Below are 23,185 nucleotides of genomic sequence, written 5' to 3' on the forward strand. Positions count from 1 at the left end.
TGGAGAAGGCACTTCTTTTAAGAAGGCAGCTGGAGACAGGTCGCACGCCGCTGTTCTGGAGAGGTGGCAGAGCTGAGGGAAGAACTCAGGGACCCATATGGTTGTCTCTACTCCTGGTTTGGAAAGCTAGTGGGTCCTGACCCCTGGGCCTGCCTTTGGCTGTTACTGCCCCCAGGAAGGCAGGGGCCCTGCTCTGAGCTCCCTGGGGGCGTTCAGACTCCCCATGGTGGGGTTTGTTATCTTATAATGGGAACCTCCACTTAATGCTGTGTTCACACCGAGCCTCGGAATGTTCCTTCTGACCTCCGAACTCACTCTAGGATGTGCACACGGCCACTTGTCCTCCATGCCTTCCCCGAGGGGCCAAACCCCTGCTAAGAGCCAGTAGCAAGTGGGACTGTCTGTCCCCAGCCACTCACATGGAGCTGCCCCCATTGAGACAGACGGCATTTGCCTTGACAAACACATACATGCTCAGAAGTCTCAGGGTCTGTCTTCTAGGGTCCCAGGGACAACCTCACAGCACACACCCCACGAGACTGGATAAGCACACGGACCACAGCAGTTAAGGAAAGGCACGTTCCAGTCTGTTTTATAAGAATGGATGAAAAAGGAAAATATTTCTCAGTCCTGAGGAGAAGGAGGAAGCCCACCAACCTCACCCCAACCCCTTTGGATCTCTTTCAACTTTAAGCTGCCAGCAACCCAGTGAGGCAGCACACAGTGAGGCAGCACACAGCAGTGAGGCAGCACACAGTGAGGCAGCACACAGCAGTGAGGCAGCACACAGTGAGGCCGCACACAGCAGTGAGGCAGCACACAGTGAGGCCGCACACAGCAGTGAGGCCGCACACAGCAGACCCTGAAAGTGCTCATTAGAAAAATGCTGTGGTCCACATTATGGAAGGCCCACTGGAGGAGGTGTCACCGAATCTGAGTTCTACATAGCTTGGCCCTCTCCAGACCTTGGTCTCCTTGCCCATAAAATGGGAATGAAATCAGAATGATTGGTTTCCGAGGGCTCTTCGCCCAGCCAGTGAGAACTTCAGTGGCAGGAGAATTTTCCATTTGATCCCCCAGGACTCATCGCTTGCTGGGTCTTTTGAGAAAGAATCCCATTATTTCATGGTCATCTTGCCTGACGCGAACTGTGTCATCAGTGTGAGAAACACTAAAGGCGTGGGTCTGTGCTCACCAACTGTCCCCACGGAGTCTCCACAGACCAGGAGGTGCCTTGCTGGGCCTTAGACCAAAGACGCTTTCGCTTAACAGCTGAGGCAGAGTCCAGTTGGGTATGCAAGCTGCTGCCTACCACTCCTCACTTTGTCCTCCACCACTCGCCACGCGGTGGCCAGCGTCTCCGGGTCTGGTGGGCAGAACCAGTGTGTCCACCTAGGGGTTCTAGAACCTCCACTAGAGATGAGAGAGCTGGACTACAAGGGGCTCGTGACTCCTACCACCACCACCACTCTGCCCAGACCCCTGCAAGGTCCACCCACTGCCCAAGCAGTTGCCAACATCTGCTGGGACAATTTCCACAGAGAGTGCTGAGTGCCTCTGAGCCCTGGGCAGACGGCAGCATTAGTGGCACCATGGTGGGGACTTCCTCTCCCTCTCCCGTGTTTGCCCATAGCTGCCTCCGTGTCTCTGGGTCATGGGCACAGCAGCCTCCGGCACAGCTGCCACGGGTGCTCCTAACACATTAACCGGCTGGACGATGGATGGATGGAGCTTAATCTGAGATTTGGCCGCTTGTGGGGGTAGTGTGGGGGTGGTTGAGTGGGGCAGGGCCCTGCTGCTGGCAGGGAAGCCCCCTCGCTCCCCATGCTCTGCTCGAACATGTCATAGGACAGTAGCTAAAGTGTCAGACCGAATGTGTCTACACGTGCTTTTCTGTCACTCTGCTGTGTGGCGCTGGCTTCTGCAGGGAGCTGGGCCGTGCAACTAACAAATCATGGCCTTTGCTTTGGGGAACGGGGTGGGATGGATCCCAGAGGGACAGAGAAGGCAGAGGAGGAAAATGCAATATAGGTCAACTCCTCCCCTTCCCCTGAACCTTTCCCAAAGGGGCGGGGGGCAGAGCCAGAACAGGCCCCTTAGGACATTAACCACCATGGCCTTTCCAACCCCCCAGCACATGCAGTATCTTCCCCACCAGGAATGGCTGTGTCTCTCCCCATCTCAGGATCAAGGTTCCATCATCCTGGAATGGGCCTAACCTCGGTCTGCTTTCCGTAGGCTGCATTTCAAGGGGCAGGCCTGGCATACCTTGGGGACAAAACCAGAGGGGGACAGTCTTTGAGGGCATTTTCCACACCTGTGTCATATATTTAGCTAGTGGAGAGCAAAGAGGACTGGACCCTCGGGAAATGCACGACCAGACTGGACTCCTGCCCTAGGATATCAGCAGAGGAGAGGGGACTTTGGTCTGAAAAGCCCAAGAGAGGCCTCCTTCCCTCTGCCCCCACCTCATGGCTGCCCGCCTGGCCCAGCACCCCCTCAGGCCTGCCCCCACCCAGGGGAGCAGGGAGCACAGTGCCTTTCGGTGACCCCATGCTTATTCCTGCCGCCCCCAGGCCTGAAGACCATTGTGGGGGCCCTGATCCAGTCCGTGAAGAAGCTGGCTGACGTGATGGTCCTCACGGTCTTCTGCCTCAGCGTTTTTGCCCTCATTGGCCTGCAGCTCTTCATGGGCAACCTGCGGCACAAGTGTGTACGGAACTTCACGGAGCTCAACGGCACCAACGGCTCTGTGGAGGCCGATGGCCAGGTCTGGGAATCACTGGACCTCTACCTCAACAATTCAGGTGCGGACTCGCCCTGCGGCCCCGGGCAGGGCTTTGTGAAGTGTCCAGGGCCCCCAGCACCTCCCACACAGGCCTCACCAGAGGGCAGGCCTTCATCCAGGGTCATTCAAACCCTGCTTGATCCCCCGGAGAACCAGCTGTGTGCTCAGGGGCTCCAGCCCCTGCCCTTTGGGCTCCAAGAGAGGACAGAAGGGGACAAGATTTAAGGCCTGCCCTCGTGAGTTGTCAGGCTAGATGGGGAGATGATGCTTGAACAGGAAGGATGGGGTTCAATGGAGAGCCAGACAGGGGACAGCAGCTGTGACATTTGGTAGGGGGACTAACCCTAGAGTGTCACGAGTGGTAAGAAGACCATCTTCCCCGCAGAGAGAGGAGTGTTAGCTTAAGAAAGGGTGGGACAAAGAGCTGGGGACAAAGAGTGAAGCTTCAGAGTGGAGGCCCCATGTGATTTTTCAGTTGATTTCTGGGTTCCTTGCAAAAATGTTAATTCCGTACACATGCTCCCCAGAGCCCCGCAAGAAGGACGGGACAAGCTCAGTGATTGCACAAAGTCATGTGAGCTAGTCTTGTTTCACTGCCCCAAGGTTTACACTTCCATTGTCCAGGCAGATGGCCAACACCTCTGTTGGGTAGTGGCATCAGTCTGGACCAAAGGGAGACACTGGTACAAGGCCAGATTCCAGGCCACAAGGACCCTGAGGGCCATTCTGAAGTTAGGGCCTCTTACATGCACCAGCAATCCACTTTGGAAAAAGAAACATAGACAGAATCTCAATGAGGAAATTTGCTTATCGTTCGGCTGTGGCCACATAGCATTGGTTCCAAAACCAGTGTGCACCAGAGTCCCCAGGAGGCCTTCGGAACACACAGACTGCGGGCCCATCCCCCAGAGTTTCTGAGTCAGTAGGTCTGGGTTGGCCCTCAGGACCTTTCTGTCCCGTTCTCAGTTGATGCTCGATGCTGCGGGTCCAGGGCCCACACTTTGAGAGCTGCTGCCTGAGACTAAGGCAGGTAGTGGTGAGTGATGGGGACTGACAGGTGGGACTCACCTGGTCTGGCCCCAGCCCTGTCTGAACAGACCACACTATGGCCATGGTGACTGGCAGCCATTATTTCTACCACCTTATACATAAGGAACTGTGTCCAGACAGAGCTGGGCAGTAGCCTAAGGCCACCCAGTGACTCAGTAGCCAAACTGGGACTCTGTCAGTGACTCCTGCATCCTAGTTCAGGGCCTCTCTTGGCCCTGGTTGACCCCCCCTGAGTGGCTTGGTGCTGGGTACACAAATTCCCTGTGGGAGCTTCCGGAGTCATTTGAGAGTATTGGGGACACTGGCAGCTGAACATCTGAGGAGTAGCGGGAGGAAGGCCAGGGAAGCAACTGGAGTTGCCTCAGACCTGGACAGAGGGTGGGGACAGGCCAGGGGCAGCAGGAGGTGGGAAGACCACAGTGGTGTCTCTACCCTCCAAAGCCCTGGGTGCAAGGCGGGAACCCAGGAGCCTGGGCCACACATGCCCCTCACCGCCGGATGTTTCTCTTCCAGAAAATTACCTGCTTAAGAATGGCACCTCCGATGTGTTACTGTGTGGGAACAGCTCTGATGCGGGGTATGTGGCACCCACCCCCCCAGGACCACCTCGCCCATCCCAGGGAGTCTCCTGGTGGTTTCTCAACTGATTGTGCTTTCAGTTTTTGCCATTGACCCCAGGGACAGCGAGACCTCCCCCTGCCTCCTCCCCTGCCAGGCCCCTGGCAGCTCCTCTACCCCACCCGCACCACAAGGGAGACAGCTGCGAAGGGGGTAAAGTTAAAGAATGGGATGAGGGTATAGCTCTGCAGAGAGGACGAACAGAGTCCAGAAGATGGGGCAGGACTGGGGGACAGCCCAGGAGGCCCTGCAGGGCCCCCCACTAGCTCAACCCTAGCTCCATTCCTTTCCAGAAGCCCCCCAGGGCTGCTCCCTTTCACTCGGTCTTCACTCCCTCTCTGCTGATCTCTCCATGGGTCAGCAGTGAGTATAGCCTCCACCAGCAGCCTGGACTCTCCTGCAGGGCATACAGGCCCCGGACCTGCAGCCTGAGTGGTACCCAGACTGCCCCGTAGCCATGGCAGCTTCCAGTGCACTGTGTGCACTGGAGTCTGGGCCAGTGTGACTGTGCTGTATATAGGTTGTGAGGGGGAGGAGGCACATAGGCTCACCTGGTGGGGGAGGTGCTCTGTGAGGCTGTGGTCCCACATCTCTGAATATGAAGTTCCAGAGCCCTTCCCGTCACTAAAGAGATTGTCTGGAGGGTCTTAGGACATTAGCAAGGCCCCGTGGCTGCACCCTCCCACTTGCTGAGTCCCCCTTGCCCCTTCTCTCTCATGCACGGCAAGCAGGCACGAATCCAGCCCAGCGCTCCCTCTCTGGGAGAGAGGCTGTCTCCTCCAGCATGGTGAACCATGGGTCTGCCTCACTGCACCTGTGTGCCGGTCATGCAAATGGGCCCGTTCTCCAGATGTGGCCAGGCCCCAGCCGTCCACCCTAGAGTTATCCCTTGGTTCCACGGCCCAGCCTTTGCCCTGGGTTCCATCCTGTTCAGCTGAGCCAAGCCTCACTGCTCCCCTGTGTGCCTGCATTATGCTCGCTCTCCGTGGGGTGGGCAAGCAGAGGAAGCGATGTGAGCCAGGCTGCGAGGGGAGAGGCAAGTCAGCAGCTGGAATGGTATGTCTTGTGGGCAGAAGGTGGCTGGTTTTAAGCCTAGCAGAATACAGGTGGGTAGAAAAAGGAGGTGGTGTCCCAGGGTAGAGGCGCAACATAAAAAGTCATTGAAATAGGACCCAGCAGCGTGGTGGCCTGAAGCAATGGGGCATACGCTGGCTGCCCAGGCAGACAAGTCAGGGGTCTTCGGGGCAGAGGCTCCCTTACAGCATGAGACACAGCCTGCATGTCTGGCTCCAGGTCGTGTCCTGAGGGGTACCGGTGCCTAAAGGCAGGCGAGAACCCTGACCACGGCTACACCAGCTTCGACTCCTTCGCCTGGGCGTTCCTTGCGCTCTTCCGCCTGATGACGCAGGACTGCTGGGAGCGCCTCTACCAGCAGGTGCGTGGGTGCGCGGGCCAGCAGAGGGACACCAGCAACAGGCTCAGGACCCCACACCAGGAACCAGGCTCTGCTAGCCAGAAGCGGCCCCAGCAGCTTTTTCACTGGCAAGAGCTCAGGAAGGGCAGAGGACAGGGGCCAGGGACCCTTGCACCTGAGAGATGGGGGCTCAGCAAGTAAAGAAACTTCTTTTTTGCTGATGACCAAGTACCCATCCCTTCATATAGGACACTCTATGCTCTGAGAGTGGGACACTCCTCCACCCTATGTGATGGAATAGTCCCCTCTGTAGGTACATTTCCTCTGTGGACTGTGACTCTCTGCCTCCGTCTGTGGGTGGCACACCACCCCCTGTATGTAGGTCATTCTCTGTAGGTTAGGACACTTCTCTTTAGAGATGGGACATTCTCTACCCCTTCCCCAGGCTGTGGTCATTTGAACCCCTGGCACAGCCATACTGGGCAGCTTGGAAATACCATGACCATGACCTAGAAGGGGCCTCGGTGGGGATGACATCTGTCCCTTGCTCCCCAGACCCTGAGGTCCGCAGGGAAGATCTACATGATCTTCTTCATGCTTGTCATCTTCCTGGGTTCCTTCTACCTGGTGAACCTGATCCTGGCTGTGGTCGCCATGGCCTACGAGGAGCAGAACCAAGCCACCATCGCTGAGACAGAGGAAAAGGAAAAGCGATTCCAAGAGGCCATGGAGATGCTCAAGAAAGAGCATGAGGTGGGTGAGTGGTACAGCCAAGGAGCCTCCAGACCAAGCCCTCACCTGACAGAGGGTGCCAGCTGGGTAAAGCTGGTGCCTGGAGGTGTGGTGCCAGCTGGGTAAAGCTGATGTCTGCTGGGTGAAAATTTGGTTCCTGCTGCATAAAGACTGTCTACTAATGAGATGCATGGTAGATAAATGTGATGCCTGCTGGGTAAATATGGTGCCTACTGGGTAAGATGGTTCCTGTGAATGTAGTGTATGCTGGATAAAAGAGGTCCATGTGTCCATGGACATAGTTATCCTGGTCAGGGATGCCTTCTGGTGGAGCAGTGAGGAAGGTCCAAGGTCAGAGGCCTGAGTCAGCTCAGAAAATAAGCAGTGGCAGTGCTGCCCTGGCTACCCAGAGTTCCACACACACTGGGTTCTGGAGGCAATCTATAGAGCAAGCCTGTTGGAAGCCAGGCTGTGGACATCTACTTTCTTCTCACTGCCTCATGCCACCTCCCACAGCGCCCATTTTGGCCAGCCAAACTTTCTAGAAGATCTGCTGACCTCTAGTGCTGTCACTTCCTCTGCTCATGAACAACCTCTTCCACCTGTCCCCCATACTCCCCTCTTCCAAGAGCTGTCCACATCAGCAGCTACTCTCCTCCTCCCTGGACTTTGATCTTTCTCAAAACATCCTGGGTCTGTCTGAGCTTATCTCTCCCTGATGCCCTTGTTTGAGGGTAGGTAAGGTTTCTAGGTGGGAATTCCCGCCCATTCTCGTGAATTTTTTTCGCTTTCCCGTTCCTGAATCCCAAGAAAACTTGGTCAGGAAATCGGGAAAATCGGCTCCTTGAACCCAGTGATACCCACAATGGGAAATAAACGTACTACTCACAATGTATCTCTTAGACATTTTTCCTATTTACCCTAGGGTTTCCGGGCGGGAATTCCTGCCTGTTATCGGGAATTTCTTCCGCTTTTCCGTTCCCGAATCCCGAGAAAAGTTGGTCAGGGAAATGGGGAAAATTGGCTCCTTGAGCCCAGGTGGTTGGTAGTATCCGCCGTCACTTTGTGGAAACGATTCATCGTGGAGAACAGAAAACAGTTTGTATCTCGGGATTTGGGAAAAGGAAAGCGAAAAAAATGTCATGAGAACTCTAAGGAAACCCTAAGGGTAGGTGTGGAAGTCCACTTACTGATGGGAAAAACCGAGACACTGAGAGTTGCCTGTCCTGTCTTAGCCAAAGTCTCAATGACCAAAACTTCCCTTCTTCCACCCTTTTCCAGGCCCTTGCCATCAGGGGTTTGGACACAGTGTCCCGCAGCTCCTTGGAGATGTCCCCTTTGGCCCCAGTAATCCCCTATGAGAGAAGGAGCAAGAGAAGAAAACGAATGTCTTCAGGGACGGAGGAGTGTGAGGATGACAGGTTCCCCAAGTCCGACTCGGAGGATGGTCCCAGAGCAATGGTAATCCCCGGCCGTGGCTCTGGCCCTTTCAGGGTGGATTTGGCATCAGAAGCCCATCATACTAGGCCCCTGGTTCTTTCACAGCCCCCATGGTTGAGCCATCCTCGAGCCCCCTTGCAGTCCTTCTTGTTTCCCATGACCATTCTCAGAGTGTGGATTGGTAGGAGACCAACACCATGCCCAATGAGCGAGGGGCATGAATGACTGTCCCAGGTAGGTCCTGATCATGCCGGGCTCATCGGCATAGCGGGAGCCTTCCTGCTTCTTCTTCCTCTGCCAAGCCTTAGCCCTACCTTCAGGCCTAGATGAGCTTCAGTCTCAAAGCACCAAGAAACAAGCTCGAGGTGAGCAGAGATCCCAGGATTGCTCACACCCTACACCTGTTCCCTGAACTCCTAGTTCCGTGTGGCTAATAAAATCCTCAAAGCTCCAAGAAGCTGAGCTGGGGCTGATGCCACAAGAGATAGGCTAGGAGCACTTGAAAAGCTGTCTTGGTCATGTCTTCTCTCTCCGTGCCCTCAGAATCGTCTGAGCATCACCCACGGCCTCAGCAGGAACTCCATGAAGCCACGTTCCAGCCGTGGGAGCATTTTCACCTTTCGCCGGCGAGACCTGGGTTCTGAGACAGATTTTGCAGATGATGAAAACAGCACGGCAGGAGACAGCGAGAGCCACCGCACGTCACTGCTGGTGCCCTGGCCCCTGCGCCGGCCTAGTGCCCAGGCACAGTCCAGCCCTGGGACCTCGGCTCCCGGCCATGCCCTCAATGGCAAAAGGAACAGTACCGTGGACTGCAACGGAGTGGTCTCCTTGCTGGGGGCAGGTGACCCTGAGGCTCCCTCCCCAGGGAGCCACCTCCTCCGCCCTATGATGCTGGAGCGCCCCCCAGACACGGTGAGCCAGCCCCATAATGCAGCACCAGGGCAGATATGGTCTCCCAATTTGTCAGCAGTGCCAGGTCCAAAAATACCAAGTACTTACTGAGCACCTGGTGTGCTGGGTTCTGGGAGTGTGTTGTGGTGATAAACAGGTGTTGTAGTTAAGTAGTTAGCAATTGGTAAGGCCCAGGCTTTGGGACACCACACAGTGGCACAGCACCAGTGTCCTGGAGAACCTGTCTGTGCCAGGGGTTGGTCCTTAGAGCTGCTGGACCCTAGGCAATCCAGGGGCTCCTGGGAGAAGGGCTGGAGGGACAAAGAAATACTTACCAGGTTCTGGGCAACACTCATTCACCAAGTTTGAATTATTTCAGTACTTTAAAACTGATAAGTCAGTATTAGCTCAAGTACTAAGCCCTGTGGGAGGACAAAAGCAGGAAAGAGGGAGGAACCCTCCTCATTAGGAGGCATTTGTAACAAAGATCTGAAGGAGGTAAGGATGGGAGCCAGGCTGCTTTCTCAAACTCTGAGGGGTGGTAGAGAAGGGTGCATAGCACCTAGATTCTGGAGATAAACTGGGTTTGAATCCCGGCTCATAGCTTACCAGCTGAATGGCCGTGGGTAGGTTACTTTATTTCTCTGTGTGTCTCTCATCTGTAAAATGGATTAAAAATCTCCAACTCAGGATTGTTGAGAGAATGAATGGGCTAATATGGGTGCAGCAATCAGGACATACATAAGTATGTTGATGTTGTGATACTGTCATTACATCATCTGGGCAAAGCATGTTCCAGGCCTAGAGAGCAGCAAGTGCAAAGGCCCTGAGGTAGAAATGAGTCTAGCCTATCGGAGGAAATGCCATGAGGTCAGTGTGCCTGGAACCCAGGGAGCAAAGGGGAGAGGAGTTGGAGTTATTGTCAGAAAGGTAACAGGGAGGGACAGGCCAGATCATGAAAGGCCAATTAGAATTTTGATCACTCACTCAGCTGGTCCCTTGACAGACTGGTGACTGCCCAATCAGCTATGCTTGCTGTCCCCTGCTTGCCCCCCAACACAGTACCCACAGCAGCCCACCTAGAAAAAGGGTAAACATGGGGTTCAGACCCCAGTGCCTACAGGGAGATGGATGAGGGCAGACTTTCTGAAGCAGCTAGCACAGAACAGGGAGACTTGATCGGCAAGATGGAGGTGGGGCTGCAGAGACAGCTCGTGGTGGCCAAATGACCTGTTTTGCTCCAGCTCAGACACTTGCTCTAGCTGTGAGACTCTGCACAGGTTAATTCATCTCTCTATGCCTCAATTTCCTCATCTGTAAAACAAAAATAAAGTTACTGTCCACGTCAGCAGATTGTGGCAAGGATTAAAAGAGTTAAATCTGCCCGATGCTTAGACCAGTACTTGCCTCATTTTCAAGTCATTATTATTATTATCTGCTATTCTAATTATTGAACAGGAAGGAGGAAAGACTCCTGGGGCACATTGCAAAGTGCCTGGGGCCCTCCCACTCCTCTGGAGCAGAAAGTCAAGGAGAGGGTCCTGGGAACCCACTGGGGGCAGACCACAGCTTCTGGGTGGGTCTGGGGAAGCCCCTGGCCATCATCTGGAAGGGGGGCTGTCTGGCTTCCCAGGAACACCAAACCAGCAGCTGCAGACACCCCTGAGGGTCTCGCCCTAGAGCCCCAGCCTTGTAGAATCAGGTCAGCAGCCTGGAAACTAATAGAATTTCCTAATCTCATTAGGAAGAAAATCATCTCATTGTAGTGCACATGTCAGGAGGAATCCAAGTTCAAACACTTCATTACCGAGAATTCTGACTTCACCCATTCTCACTTCTGTGGGGCCCATTTGTAACCTTAAAGGGATTAGCAAGCCAAGGGGGTCATTTGCAAGGAAAGTTAAAGGAATTAGTGGAGCAAGATGGAGACATTGAAAAGTTAAAGAGATTAGCGGGCCCTGGGCTCCTGGGGACACCTTCTTGGCTTCTGTCCAGTTCTAGTCCAGTTCTAGTCTGAAAACAAAGCACAGTGTCAGGCACATAGTGGGTGCACAGTCAACATGGGAGGGTGGGGAAGAAGGGCCAGCTCAACAGGCAGCTCACGTTGAATTTACCATGTTGGAGGGTAGACGGTGGAGATTTACTTTGTCTGCTGGTCTGCATGACACTGCCTGTCCCTGAAAGGCCCCATGTGGCCCCAGGAGGTGCACTAAACAGCCATTCTTCTCCTTCCACACTGTAGACTTTCATCCTCCTTCCCCGTGGCCTTCCAGCAAGTTAGAGGCAGAGCTAGAAGCTACTTCTACCCCAAGTCTCATGATTCCCTACTATTTATCCAACCAATTTATCCAACCAATATTTATTAAGTGCTAGACTGCTGTGTTGGGTGCCAGGCAGTGTTTGAGGTTCCAGGGTTATAGCAATGAACAAAACAGACAATAGCTCTGCTCTCGTGGAGTTTATATTATAGTCAGGAAGACAGATAGGAAATTGATCAGTATTGCCAGGTAGTCATAGGGTCAGGTGATAGAAAGTTGCTAGGGGAAGCGTTGGGGATAGAGGCATAAGAATACCCTGGGAAGTTCTTCCTGCCGAGGTGACATTAACATTGACAGGCAAATGATTTTAGGGACCCAGCCACGAAGACGTGGAAGAATGGTGTTTTAGGCAGAGGGGACAGCAAGTACAAAGACTCTGAAGAGAAATAGGCTCTATGTGTTCAAGGAATGAGAGGGCTGGGCAGGACCATGTGTGGTGGAACCAGCAGAAATGGATAGACATAAAATGAGTTTGATGAGTTAGGATTTGGACTATGCGGAGCCTTGCAGAGGACAGGAATGTATGGATTTACTCTGAATAAGATGAGCAGTGGGCTGGAAGGAGCTGTTGTTGATCAGAGGAGTATCATGATCTGATTTTTAAGGGACTTCCTTTCTGCTATGTAGAGAATGGAGGGAAGAGAAGAAGAGGCCAGTGAGGAGGCTGTTGTGGTAGTTTTAGGAAAGAGATGATGATAGCTTGCACTAAGATGGTGTATCAGTCAGCTATTGCCACAATAATGCTGTGTAACAAACGACCCCCAAAGTCAATAGCTGACAATAAGCCTTTCTTCTCATGCTCACTTCTCTGCAGGCTGACCGTGATTTGGCTGGTCTAGGTTGGGCTTGGCTGGGCAGCTCTGCTTCAGACTTCACATTGGCTTGGCTCCACACTGTGGATCAGGCTCAGGACTGCTCCTCTAGTCTTTGTGCTGAGGCCCAGGCTGAAAGGGTGGTAGCTATCTGGGGAAGCTCTTTTCATAGAGGATTACTGGAGCACAAGAGCAAGGCAAACAGCACAGTGGTTTAAGGCTTCTGTGCACATGCCTTACTAACATGCCTACTAACATTCCATTGGCCAAAGCAAGTGTGTCATCAGTAGGGCAGGGAAGTTTATTCACCCACAGCAGAAGGCAGGAATATAGATTTGCTAAATGGCAACTCACACTATCAGATACCGTGTTTCCCCGAAAATAAGACCTAACTGGAAAATAAGCCCTAGCATGATTTTACAGGACACTCGTAATATAAAATAAGCCCTAGCATGATTTTACAGGACACTCGTAATATAAAATAAGCCCTACCGTATTTCCCCGAAAATAAGACCAGGTCTTATATTAATTTTTGCTCCAAAAGACGCATTAGGGCTTATTTTATATTACGAGCATCCTGAAAAATCATGCTAGGGCTTATTTTCGGGGAAACACCATAGTAAAGGAAGAGAATTTAAGACATGCTGGTGAGTTAAGCTGGCCAGATTTGTGATTGCATTGGACCTAGGGTACTACTGTTAGACTAGCCACCTCAGCCATCGCAGTTGCCTTTGCTTGACTACTTCCAATGACTGGGAGCTCACTACCTCCCTAGGCAACAGTTCAGGGTCATCCCAACAATTGCAAAGGTTGACATGAACTTGAACCCAGATCAATTTGGGATGTACTCCAGGCCCTGGCTGTGCCACCCTGGGTAGCCTGGGCCCATCTCCCCTGTGACTTACAGAGATTATAAAACCTCACTCTTGTACTCTGAAGAGCCCAGTGTCTTTAGCAGCCCCAGCACAGACTCCTGGACTGTGGTCGTTTAGGGCTGAGCTGATGTGAAGCCTTTGTGGGCCCCCCTTGTTGCTTCTGTGGGAGGCTCTGAGTAATGCTTGCTGCCTCCTCCCTCCATCAGGACATGCCACATCTCCATATGCATGCCTGGCTCTTTTACTTAGAAAAATCACGCAAGCACGATGAAAACAGATCCAATGGTGCAGAAGTACATGAAGTGAAAGGGAACCTCCCCATCTCCTTCCCCTCCCTCCACAGTCCCATTCCCCGGATCTACCCACTTTAACTGTTCAGTGTATATCTTCCAGGTCTTTTTCTTGTTTTGTTTTGTTTTGTTTGTTTGTTTTCATCAAACTGTTTGTCTTAGAGGTGCTCCCAAGGGAACACACACACGGAACTTCTTTGTTCTCTTTACTGTCTGTATCAGAGTCCAGAGTGGGACTGTACCCATAATTGATTTTAAAATTCTTCCTATTGATTGGTTGTTTTGTTTTTATGGTATGAAGAACAATGCTTCAATGAACATCATCGCATGTATATTTTTGGTGCATGTGTATAATTATTTATGAAGTTAGATTACTAGATGAGGAATTACAAAGGCAATTTAAAATTTTCTTGGTAGATAGAGCCAAACTGCCCCCATAAAGTTTCCCACCAGCTATGTCGAAGCGTTGTGCTTTATGCTTCTATTCATATCATCTTAGAGCATGGTAGATTTTTTTTCCCAGCTTCTTTATGCTCTTTATTCTAGGGAGATTGTGGTCAGTTAAGATTCCCAGATCATTTTTACATGGGTTAACATGTATGACAGCATCTGGTTAATGGAACTTGGTACTTGTAGTTTCCTGTCCACACTCAGGTATCACCACTGATGAGAGATGGTGAAGAAGAAAGAGAATGCAGGGGATGATTGACAGGAGGGGTGGGGAGAGTTGTCAACCGGGAGGAAGTTGGGTACAAAGAAGCCCAGTGCCTGTGTTCCATCAAGGCCCCCACCCTGTGTCCCTGGGAGCTCCTAACCTGAGTCTGGAACAGCTGTCCCCGGTCCAGGCGCTGTCCCAGGTCCAGCAGGCCCCCCGACCCTGGCTGACATGTATCTCCTGATTGCACGCAGACCACGCCGTCGGAGGAGGCAGGCCGGCCGCAGATGCTGATGCCCCAGGCTCTGTGTGTGGATGGCTTTGAGGGGCCGAGAGAGCGGCAGCGGGCCCTCAGCGCAGTCAGCGTCCTCACCAGCGCACTGGAAGGTCAGCACCCCCCAGTGTCATCCAAACACTCCCCGCTTCTGGTCTAGGCACCCTCACCGTTGTTCTGACCTGAGCCGGCCCAGCTGCCTGGCCTGCCTTGAACACCCCCACAGCTGTTCCAAACTTTTCAGTCTGTGTCCCCTGCCCTTGGTGTCTTTTCATTTGTTTCAGCTTGTTCTTTCCTGGACATTCTTAGGAGTCATGGCTGTATTTCTTCCAAACATTCCTGCACCTGTCCTGGCTATCCCAGGGTCCTACCAGTCTCATCCTATCCTCTCCCAAGCATCTCCGTGTTTGCCTGGGACCTTCCTATCCTAAACATGCCTGTTTTAGCCTCTCTGCAGCCATTCCCAGACCTACCACAGGCTATCCCAGGCATCCTGCATCTGCCTCAGCCACTCCCACCCTAGGCAACCCCACATCTGTTCCATTCTGAACTCGGCACCCCCACTTCTTGGTGCCTCCTGTCCCATATGTATCCACCTTTTTTCTGGCCTTTCCTAGGCCACCCCCTATCTGTTCTAATGTGTCCCAGATGTCCACATCTATTCCTACCAATTCTGTTCTGGGTGTCCTGACATCTGAAGGCAGCTATCTCAGGTGTTGTCTCCTCCTTTTCATTTTGTCCTCCTAATGGTGTCCCCATGTGGGACTGTTGTCTCAAGAAAGCCTACATATGTCCTAATCTGTGCTGTCCCAGCTGTCCCCACGTCCATCCTGGCCTCCTGTCCCTGTGGCTCTCTTCTTTCATATTTCCAGGGTAAGGAGTCAGGACACAGGCTACCCCTCCCCTTAGCCTTCCCTGCCCCTTTCTCTAGCCCCCTGTCATGTATCAGCCCTGTCATCTCCCCAAGTAAGTCATACATCTTTTCTTGACTACCGTGAATTATATATGAGTCAGTCAACAAAAACAAACCATCTCACTGGCTGTCCCCCCAGAGTTGGAGGAATCTCACCGCAAGTGTCCTCCATGTTGGAACCGCTTCGCCCAGCGCTACCTGATCTGGGAGTGCTCCCCACTGTGGATATCCATTAAGCAGAAAGTGAAGTTCATGGTCATGGACCCATTTGCCGACCTCACCATCACCATGTGCATCGTGCTTAACACGCTCTTCATGGCACTGGAGCACTACAACATGACAACTGAATTTGAGGATATGCTGCAGGTCGGGAATCTGGTAAGCACCACCAGCAGCTGACTCTAAAATGGGCGTCCTGGTATGAAAGGCTCTCGGCCACCTGTCATAGCCCTCATGAGACAGGGAGGAGGGAGCCAAAACATAGAAGGGTCTTCTGATGGGGGGAGGCATTGTGGAAGACATCTTAAGTAAGGATCTGCTTTTAAGGAGCTAAGAGATGTAGTTGGGAGTGAAAGGTTTGGGGATAAAGGTTAATGAATATGCCCAGAGGCTAGAAAAGAAAAGTGAGGTGGGGGTGAGCCTGAAATGTGTGAGGACACAAGCAAGATTTGGCAACAGGAAATGCAACAGGGGAGTGTGGCAAAAAGGGGCCATTCTCCTCTAGACAGAACTTGCATTCCATGAGCACCAGTGTTTGGTGGATGGAGGAAAGAATGGATGGATGGTTAGATGGAGAGAAGGAGGGAAAGAGAGAAAGAGATGGATGGATGGATGGATGGATAGATGGATAGATGGATAGCTGGGTGCAGTGAGTAAATCAGGCAGAATTAGATTTAATTCTGTCTCAGCTCTTACTAACTATGTATGTGACCTCAAGCAAATTACTAAGTCTTAGTAATTGGCACAATACATATTTGTTGAATTTAATAAATGCAAAATTAGTATGACTGTTAACATCATAGGAAGCTAATGACGACTGAATAAGATAATCTGCGTAGTGTGCTTGGCTCAGAGTTTGATAAACAGTAAGCACTAAAGATAAATGATAAATGTAGTTGTTATCATTGTGATTATTAAAGAGACTATCCCTGGAAGTCAGAATATCTGGGTTCCAATTCTGATCTTTTTTTTTCTTTTGAGATCCAATTAAGTCCTACCTCTTCATTTTAAAGATGGGAAACTGAGGCCTGAGAGGTGACATAGTGGTAACATAGTTGGGCATGTAGCTGCTGTCTCCTAATTCTGAGCAACAGGGTCCTATTGGCTCTGCCCAGGTAAACAGTCAGCCCTTCTTGAGGGGATCCTAGGGTAAGGCTGGCAAAGAGCCCACTGGCCTCTGCAAGGAGCTCCTGGGGTCATCACTAAATTTGGGTGGAGGGAGGAGTTCATTTGGTCCAACCTCTCTCTTACTACAGATCCAGCCCTGTCTTCTTCCTAGCAGCATAGGTGCCTTCCCACACCCCCCCAACCCTCACCCTGCCCCATGTCCCCAGGCATGCAGGTCTCCCACACTGTGGAGTAAAGACCATCTTCTCTTAGTACTTTCCATATCCAGGACTCTAGAGGGTTCTCTAGAGGATCTATTCACATTTTTTCACAAATATGAGTCCATTTGCTATAATTCTACTTTTCTATGCTAACAGAAGGGAAAGCTATATCTCAGTCTGTGGGAGCCTCCCTTGTGTTGGCCTTCAGGTGGTGGTTATGTAGGGTTTTAGTTGAATGCGGTTTCAATGGGATGTGACTATTGGGTTGTTCTGAGCAGCAAGTCCAAGGTGATGAAAAGCAATGGTGGCTTCACCGGCTCACTAAGTCATGATTGAATCGTAGCTGTGTTAAACTTGTGGTTCAATTCTTAGTAATAGGTCATATAGTTGGATTATAACTCAATTCTGTTCTATTTGGATAGTTTTATTGCTAGTATGGAAGGTTTTTATTGTGTTGCAGTTCATATGTTTTACATGGTTTAAATATTAAATGGAAAGAAACAAAACCACAAAAATAAGCGTGAGTAAATGCTCTTGGTATGGGGAAACGCCTTTCTAAGCATGTCACTGAAGACAAATTCCATAAAGGAGAAGAGTGATAGATTTAAGGAACTTCTAGCACCTCGTATACTCAGAGGTAAAAGGCAAATGAAACTTCTGTTCCTAGCAATATTGTAGACAAGAAAACCTGAAAAGCCTCTGGCTCTGAAACAGTTAAAAATATAGCAAACATTCCTTGACATGCAAAGTTCATGAGAACTTTTGGCCCTAGTGCCAAAAATCAGAGGGACTTTAAAACCTTAGCAGTAAACATGTGAGATGGTTCTGTAGTTGCCCTGGATAGTGGGGGGGGGAGTTGATGACTTGAATAATCTGGAGGTTTGGATTTCAGTGACCATGTAGAGACAAGCCATGTCTTTGGGACAGTGCGAGTAGGGGTTGGAACTGTTGCCCCATAAGAATAAGACCCTTCATTCAGTAAAATGGTAAACCAGAAAACATCCACACACTGACACTGAGAAATGATAAAAAAGGAAGCTTGTCAGTCTGAGCCACCAAATACAGTACTTAGAGGGAAACTTATAGCCTAAAGTAGATACATTAAAAAAGAAAAGTTGAAAATTAAATAGCCAATCATTTGCTTCAAGTAGTTAGAAACAAAATAAGTGAAAACTCAAAGGAAATTGAAGATAAGAGTAAAAATTAATAAATAATTTTGAAGTTTAATTAGGGAGAAATTTTTGAGAAAACTTTTTCAAAAGACTAACAGACAAATTTTTAGCAAGATTAAAATAGAAAAAAATCGAAGGCACAAATAAATAACGTTAAAAATGGAAAAGGGGGCATAACTACATAAACAGCACAACTTAACACAGTATAAAACATTATAAACAACTTAATGCCAATAAATTTTGAACAGACTAAATGAAAATTTTCCTAGAAAAATATGTCACCAAGAAGAGATTTAAGACTACAAAGAAAAGAGAAAAAAATAAAACGAAGCAAATCCACCAGTGTATGCGTAAGCACATGGTGGCAAGTTTGCAAACCTAATTGTCAGACCTTGTATTAAGATATATTGTAAAGCTATAGTTATTCAAATATTATAGTGTTTGTACAAAAATAAAAAATTGCTACAGATTGAGAACTTAGAAATAGGAAATGCAAATTTGGAGACTTGATAAATAACAGAGATGGCACTATAAGTACGTAGGAAAAGACAGACTACCCAATAAATAGCGTTGGGCAGAATGGTTATCTATATGCAAGAAAATAAATTTAGATCCCCACCCTACACCATACTCATTAATTACTTGTGTGGTATTGAATTCAACACCTAAATGTGATAAACCAAAACTTTTAAGCTTTTAGAATAAAAACGGGGGGAAAAAATTTATGGTCTTGGGGTCGGGAAGGCTTTCTTCAACAATATAGACTTTATGCCATGAAAGAGAAGATTGATAAATTTACCTGTTTTAAAATTTATAATGTCTATACAACAAATGATATGATAAACAAAATAAAATCACTACCACAAACTGGAAATTGGTATTATGAAAAGCATTTCATGACATGAAATCCAGAATAGGTATTAAATGCTTATACATCATTAAGGAAAAGAATGACAACGGAATGGCAAAAACATAAGTACAACCATGAACAAAGAAAACGACAGGCAAATCACAGAAGAGGAAATTCAGATGGTTATAAAGAAATTAAAAGAAACAGAGAGGAATGCAAATTAAAGCAACATTGAGCTACTATTTCTCACCCATAAGAGAATCAAAAATAAATTTACATGTGTTGGCAAGGAAGTGAAACAGTGGGAACTCACACTTCATAGGAGTGTGGATTTGGTACAGCCGTTTCAGGGAGCAATTGCAGAGTATCAGGTAAATCACAGATGTGCATACCCCATAACTTAACAATTTCAGATATGTGCATATATGTATATATGTGTGTGTGTGTGTGTGTGTGTGTATATATATATATATATAAAAAGTCTCACATGTCTGTACAAGGAGACCTATACAAGAAAGTTCTCTGCAGCAGTTAGGTATAGAGAAAATTGGAATCAACATAAATGTCTCTCCATCCATTAAAAAATAGATAAATAAATTGTATTCATACAATGCAATACTGTACATAATTAGAATGAATACATACACATGTATCAACATGGATCAATCTCATAAACAATGATGTTTAGAATAAAAGGAACTTGCAAAAAAACATGCAAAAATAGCCCATTTGTATAAAGTTTAAAACAATGCAAAAACGCTATATATTGTAATTATATACATTGAAACTATAAAAACATGCACAGAACGATAAACATCAAACTCAGGATAATGATTACCTTTGAGTAAACGTAGTACTACACATGGCTTCAGTTTTACCTGTGATGGCACATGGTTAAGACTTTGTGTTCGAAGCTGAAGTGCTTAGGTTCAATGTCAGGCTCCATCATTTGGGCCAGTGGGCTAACTTCTCTGTAGTATCTCAGTTTTCCTATCTGTAAAATGGGGATAGCAACAATGCATATCTCACAGGGTTATTGTGAGGATTAAATGACATGATAGATGTAAAGCAGTAGTACAGTGCCTAGTATATAGTAAATGCTATTTAAGTCTTTGCTATTATTTTGTATGGAAACATAAAACAAGATTTGAAACACATATGGCAAAATATTAATAGTTGGCAGAGTTCAGTGGTAGATGCAGAGGTATTCATTATATTATTCTATACTTTTCTATATGCTTAAAATATTTTGTAGTTTTAGAAAATACAATGACAAAGGTAAATGACAAACTAGGAAAATTGTTGCAATACATACAGTAGACAAAGAGATTATACCCTAAATAGATAAAGTATATTTATAAGCAACAACAATAACAACAAAGGTAAATACGCTAATAGAAAAAAATAAGCAGAGGACATGAACAGGTGCTATCACAAAAGAAGAAATACAAACATCCAATAAACAATAAAATAGGGCTCTTGTCCTGCTCGATTGCAAAGGCTAATGGGAATGGCATGCCCAGTATTAGTGCGGTTATAGGAAAACATTCACATGCAGCTCATGGAATTAGTTAAAAATGATCTCTGAGGGTCATGAACCAGTATGTGTCAGAATCTCTAAAAATGTCCGTTGACTATGCAATTCCATTTCCAGGCATTCATCCTAAGAAAAAATTGGGCAAATTGTTTTAAAACATGTATGTAAAAGGATCTGTATTATGACAGTGTTTTTAACAGGGACAAAACAATGCCCATCACAGGGAAACGGTTAAACTGTTTACGGCACATCTGCACATCTACACACAACCGTTAAAAAAGACAGGAAGAAAAAGAAAATGATGCTGTGTGTAGGTCACGTTCAGTTGGCATGGAAGGATGTTCACAAAGTACTGTGCTTTAAAAGCAAGTTTACAACGTAGACAGTATGATCCCATTAAAAACTTACGCCAAGGTTTCCCAAAAGTCCACCCACTTCCTGGGAAGCCACCATTCGCACCCTGGTTCAGTGGACCTGCCAGGAGTCAGGGAAGCGGGTCCCCAGGCTCACAGCCTCTGTCTGCCGGGTCCCTGTGATCCTGTAAGTCAGGCAGAGTTGTTTGTATCTGAAGGCAGCCCCTGCCTGGGTCTGGAGCTCTTGGCCACTCTCCACAACCTAATAAATGCTGTCGATGATAACAATAATTGCCCTCTCATAGGAGCATCCACTTTACATCCATTAGCTCTAACTCTGAGAAACCTCCTATGGAGTTATTAATATCCCCATTTGACATATGAGAACACTCAAGGCTCGGAGAAATGAAGAAACTGGCCCAGGCTCACACAGTGACAGACCCTGCTTTGGAACCCGGGTCTGACTGCCATTCTCTGCACATCTGGAACCATCCAGCTTTGATCACGTGGCCTTAGAAAGCCTGGGGTGATCTTTTAGAAGGAGAAGTTCTGGTGGCAAAAGCCATGTACTTCTAAAGCACTGGTTCTCAAGCTTAGCTGCACGTTAGAATCACCTAGGAAGTTTCTTTAAGTCTCAATACCTGGGCTACACTCCAGTCCAACTTAATTCAAATTGCTGCAGGTAGGACCCAGGCATCAGTATTTTTAAAGCTCCCTAGGTGATTCCAAAGTGCACCAAGTTTGAGAAGCAAAATAGCACTTTTCAAACTTCAAATTGCCTGGAAATCTAGTCAAAATGCAGATTCTTCTTCCTCAGGCCTGGGGTCTTTGGGTTCCTGCATTTCTAAAGAGCTCCCAGGAGATGCTGTTGGTTCTTTTGCTTCTCACCTCCCCAAAGGCATTCCCCCAGAGCCTCTGCCATCTCCTTCTGTCTTTTTCTCCTGACTTCCAGCGCCAGTTAATATCTGCTGCTTTGCTGCCAAAATAGCTGTGAACCTGGGCAAAGTGAGGCAGGAGATCTTTCCTGAGCTCCTTTCCCCCAAAATGAGTATTAGTACCTGTAAGCCTGTCAAACAGGTCTTAGAAACACACCCCCACTCGCCCACTCAGGCAGGTGCTGGGGGAGACCAGAGGGCTGGGGGTAAAGGAACGGGAGCCCAGACCTCACCCTAGGGCCTTTTGAGGAAGCCCAGGGCAGCTGGGCGAGAGCTCCAGCTGGGTAGGGAAAGCCTCCTGAAAGATAGGGAAGTGGAGCTGGGTGCTGCAGGACACTGGGCGCTGAAGGTCACAGGCCCAACCGTTTCTCTGTCTGTTGAGAAAGTGGGCTGGCAGCGTTCTAGGTGTAGTAAGACAGAAAAGGTTCCCCTGCTGTGGAGCTTCCCATCTAGCCCAGAGGAGACTCAACAAATACACAACTACATACAGTATGTCAGATGGGGTATGTGAGGGAAAGACAAATAAACAAGGAAGAGGGATAACGAATGCGGTGGGAGGGGCCACTGTGTTATGTGTCAGGAAGCATCATCCATTAGGTGGCTTTTAAGCAGAGACCTGCAGGGAGTGAGTCCTGTGGATGGAGGACGGGGGCGATCCAGGGGAAGGGAGCAGCAAGTGCAAAGGCCCTGAGGAAGGACCAGCAAGGAGGCAGGCATGGCTGGAAAAGTAGTAGGGGATTGGGACAAAGGGATGGAAAAGTTATGGGTGCGTAACCTGGAAACAGGCCTGGGTGCTGGGGGAAGGGACAGAACCGTAGGGTTCCTCTCCACATGTTGGGGCAGCCCAGGAATTTGAATTGTGGTTGGAGGCTATTGGGGGGCCCTCCCTCTCCCAAGACGCCAGCCAGGGGAGGAACAGTTCCCTCTGGGTACAAGCACAAAAGAGACCATTAAAGTCATGAGGGCTGGGCTGGTGGGTGGTGCCCTGTGTGACAGTGCAGAGGTGCCCCCCACCTGCCATCCTAGTGTTCCCTCCGCCAGGAACAACACAGTCCCCTGCCCCCCGCCATGGGGGCTCATCTGAGCACAGAGGGAAAGGGCTGGTACTGGGGTGACTGACAGATGCCTCTCCCCTCTTTTCAGCACAGAGCCCCCTAGGGTGGGTGCTAATGTCAGGGTGACCCCCCTCCTGATTGCTACCCTCAGCGATACGCCTCAGCTATGCCCCTGTTCTCACCTTCACCTCCTCCATAGCTACTACTACAGGCCTGACACTCTCCCCAGGGGTAGCCGGGCACTTTGATGTCAGAACTCACCTACAGAAGACCTCAGTGCCTCCCCACTGCCCTCAGGATAACCCCCTAACCCCAAAAAGGCCCTGGCTTCCCGCCAGCCACGGCTTCACAGGATATCCCTTCCTCCTAGAACCGTGCTTCCTTCCATTAGAGCAGTTGGCACACCTCGGGCAGTTGGTTGTGGTCCCAGCTGCCTGGCCCACCACACAATGGGCTTCTTGACCATGGGGCTTTGCTGGCAAAGGCTGGGCAGCTCAGGACTCATGAGTCAACCAGGTGAATCCCAGCCTCTGCCTACCTCAGGAACATTTCCAGGAGGGAGAGATGGTTGCTCTAAGTCTTGAAAGATATCACAGTGTTCATCTCCTGGTTCTCAAACTTACTAGCTACATGACCCCAGAGAACTTACTTGACCTCCCAGTG

The 23,185-nt window shown here is 49.4% G+C and overlaps 1 protein-coding gene across 3 annotated transcripts in view; it reads left to right on the plus strand.

The window, feature by feature from the left end:
• SCN5A (sodium voltage-gated channel alpha subunit 5) overlaps positions 1–23,185 on the plus strand; it is a 94,882-nt gene that overhangs the window by 35,713 nt on the left and 35,984 nt on the right. For 2 of the 3 annotated variants that reach the window (XM_074312597.1, XM_074312596.1), the window contains exons 7-14: positions 2,577–2,807; positions 4,352–4,415; positions 5,750–5,891; positions 6,426–6,623; positions 7,884–8,063; positions 8,586–8,957; positions 14,141–14,273; positions 15,213–15,451. In XM_074312597.1, coding sequence (XP_074168698.1) covers positions 2,577–2,807; positions 4,352–4,415; positions 5,750–5,891; positions 6,426–6,623; positions 7,884–8,063; positions 8,586–8,957; positions 14,141–14,273; positions 15,213–15,451 — 1,559 coding nt within the window. The remainder of the gene's footprint in view (positions 1–2,576; positions 2,808–4,351; positions 4,416–5,749; positions 5,892–6,425; positions 6,624–7,883; positions 8,064–8,585; positions 8,958–14,140; positions 14,274–15,212; positions 15,452–23,185) is intronic. The other variant, XM_074312598.1, reaches the window with a different exon arrangement.

Source organism: Rhinolophus sinicus, linkage group LG10, assembly GCF_036562045.2.
Source record: "Rhinolophus sinicus isolate RSC01 linkage group LG10, ASM3656204v1, whole genome shotgun sequence".
NCBI classification, from domain to species: domain Eukaryota; kingdom Metazoa; phylum Chordata; class Mammalia; order Chiroptera; family Rhinolophidae; genus Rhinolophus; species Rhinolophus sinicus.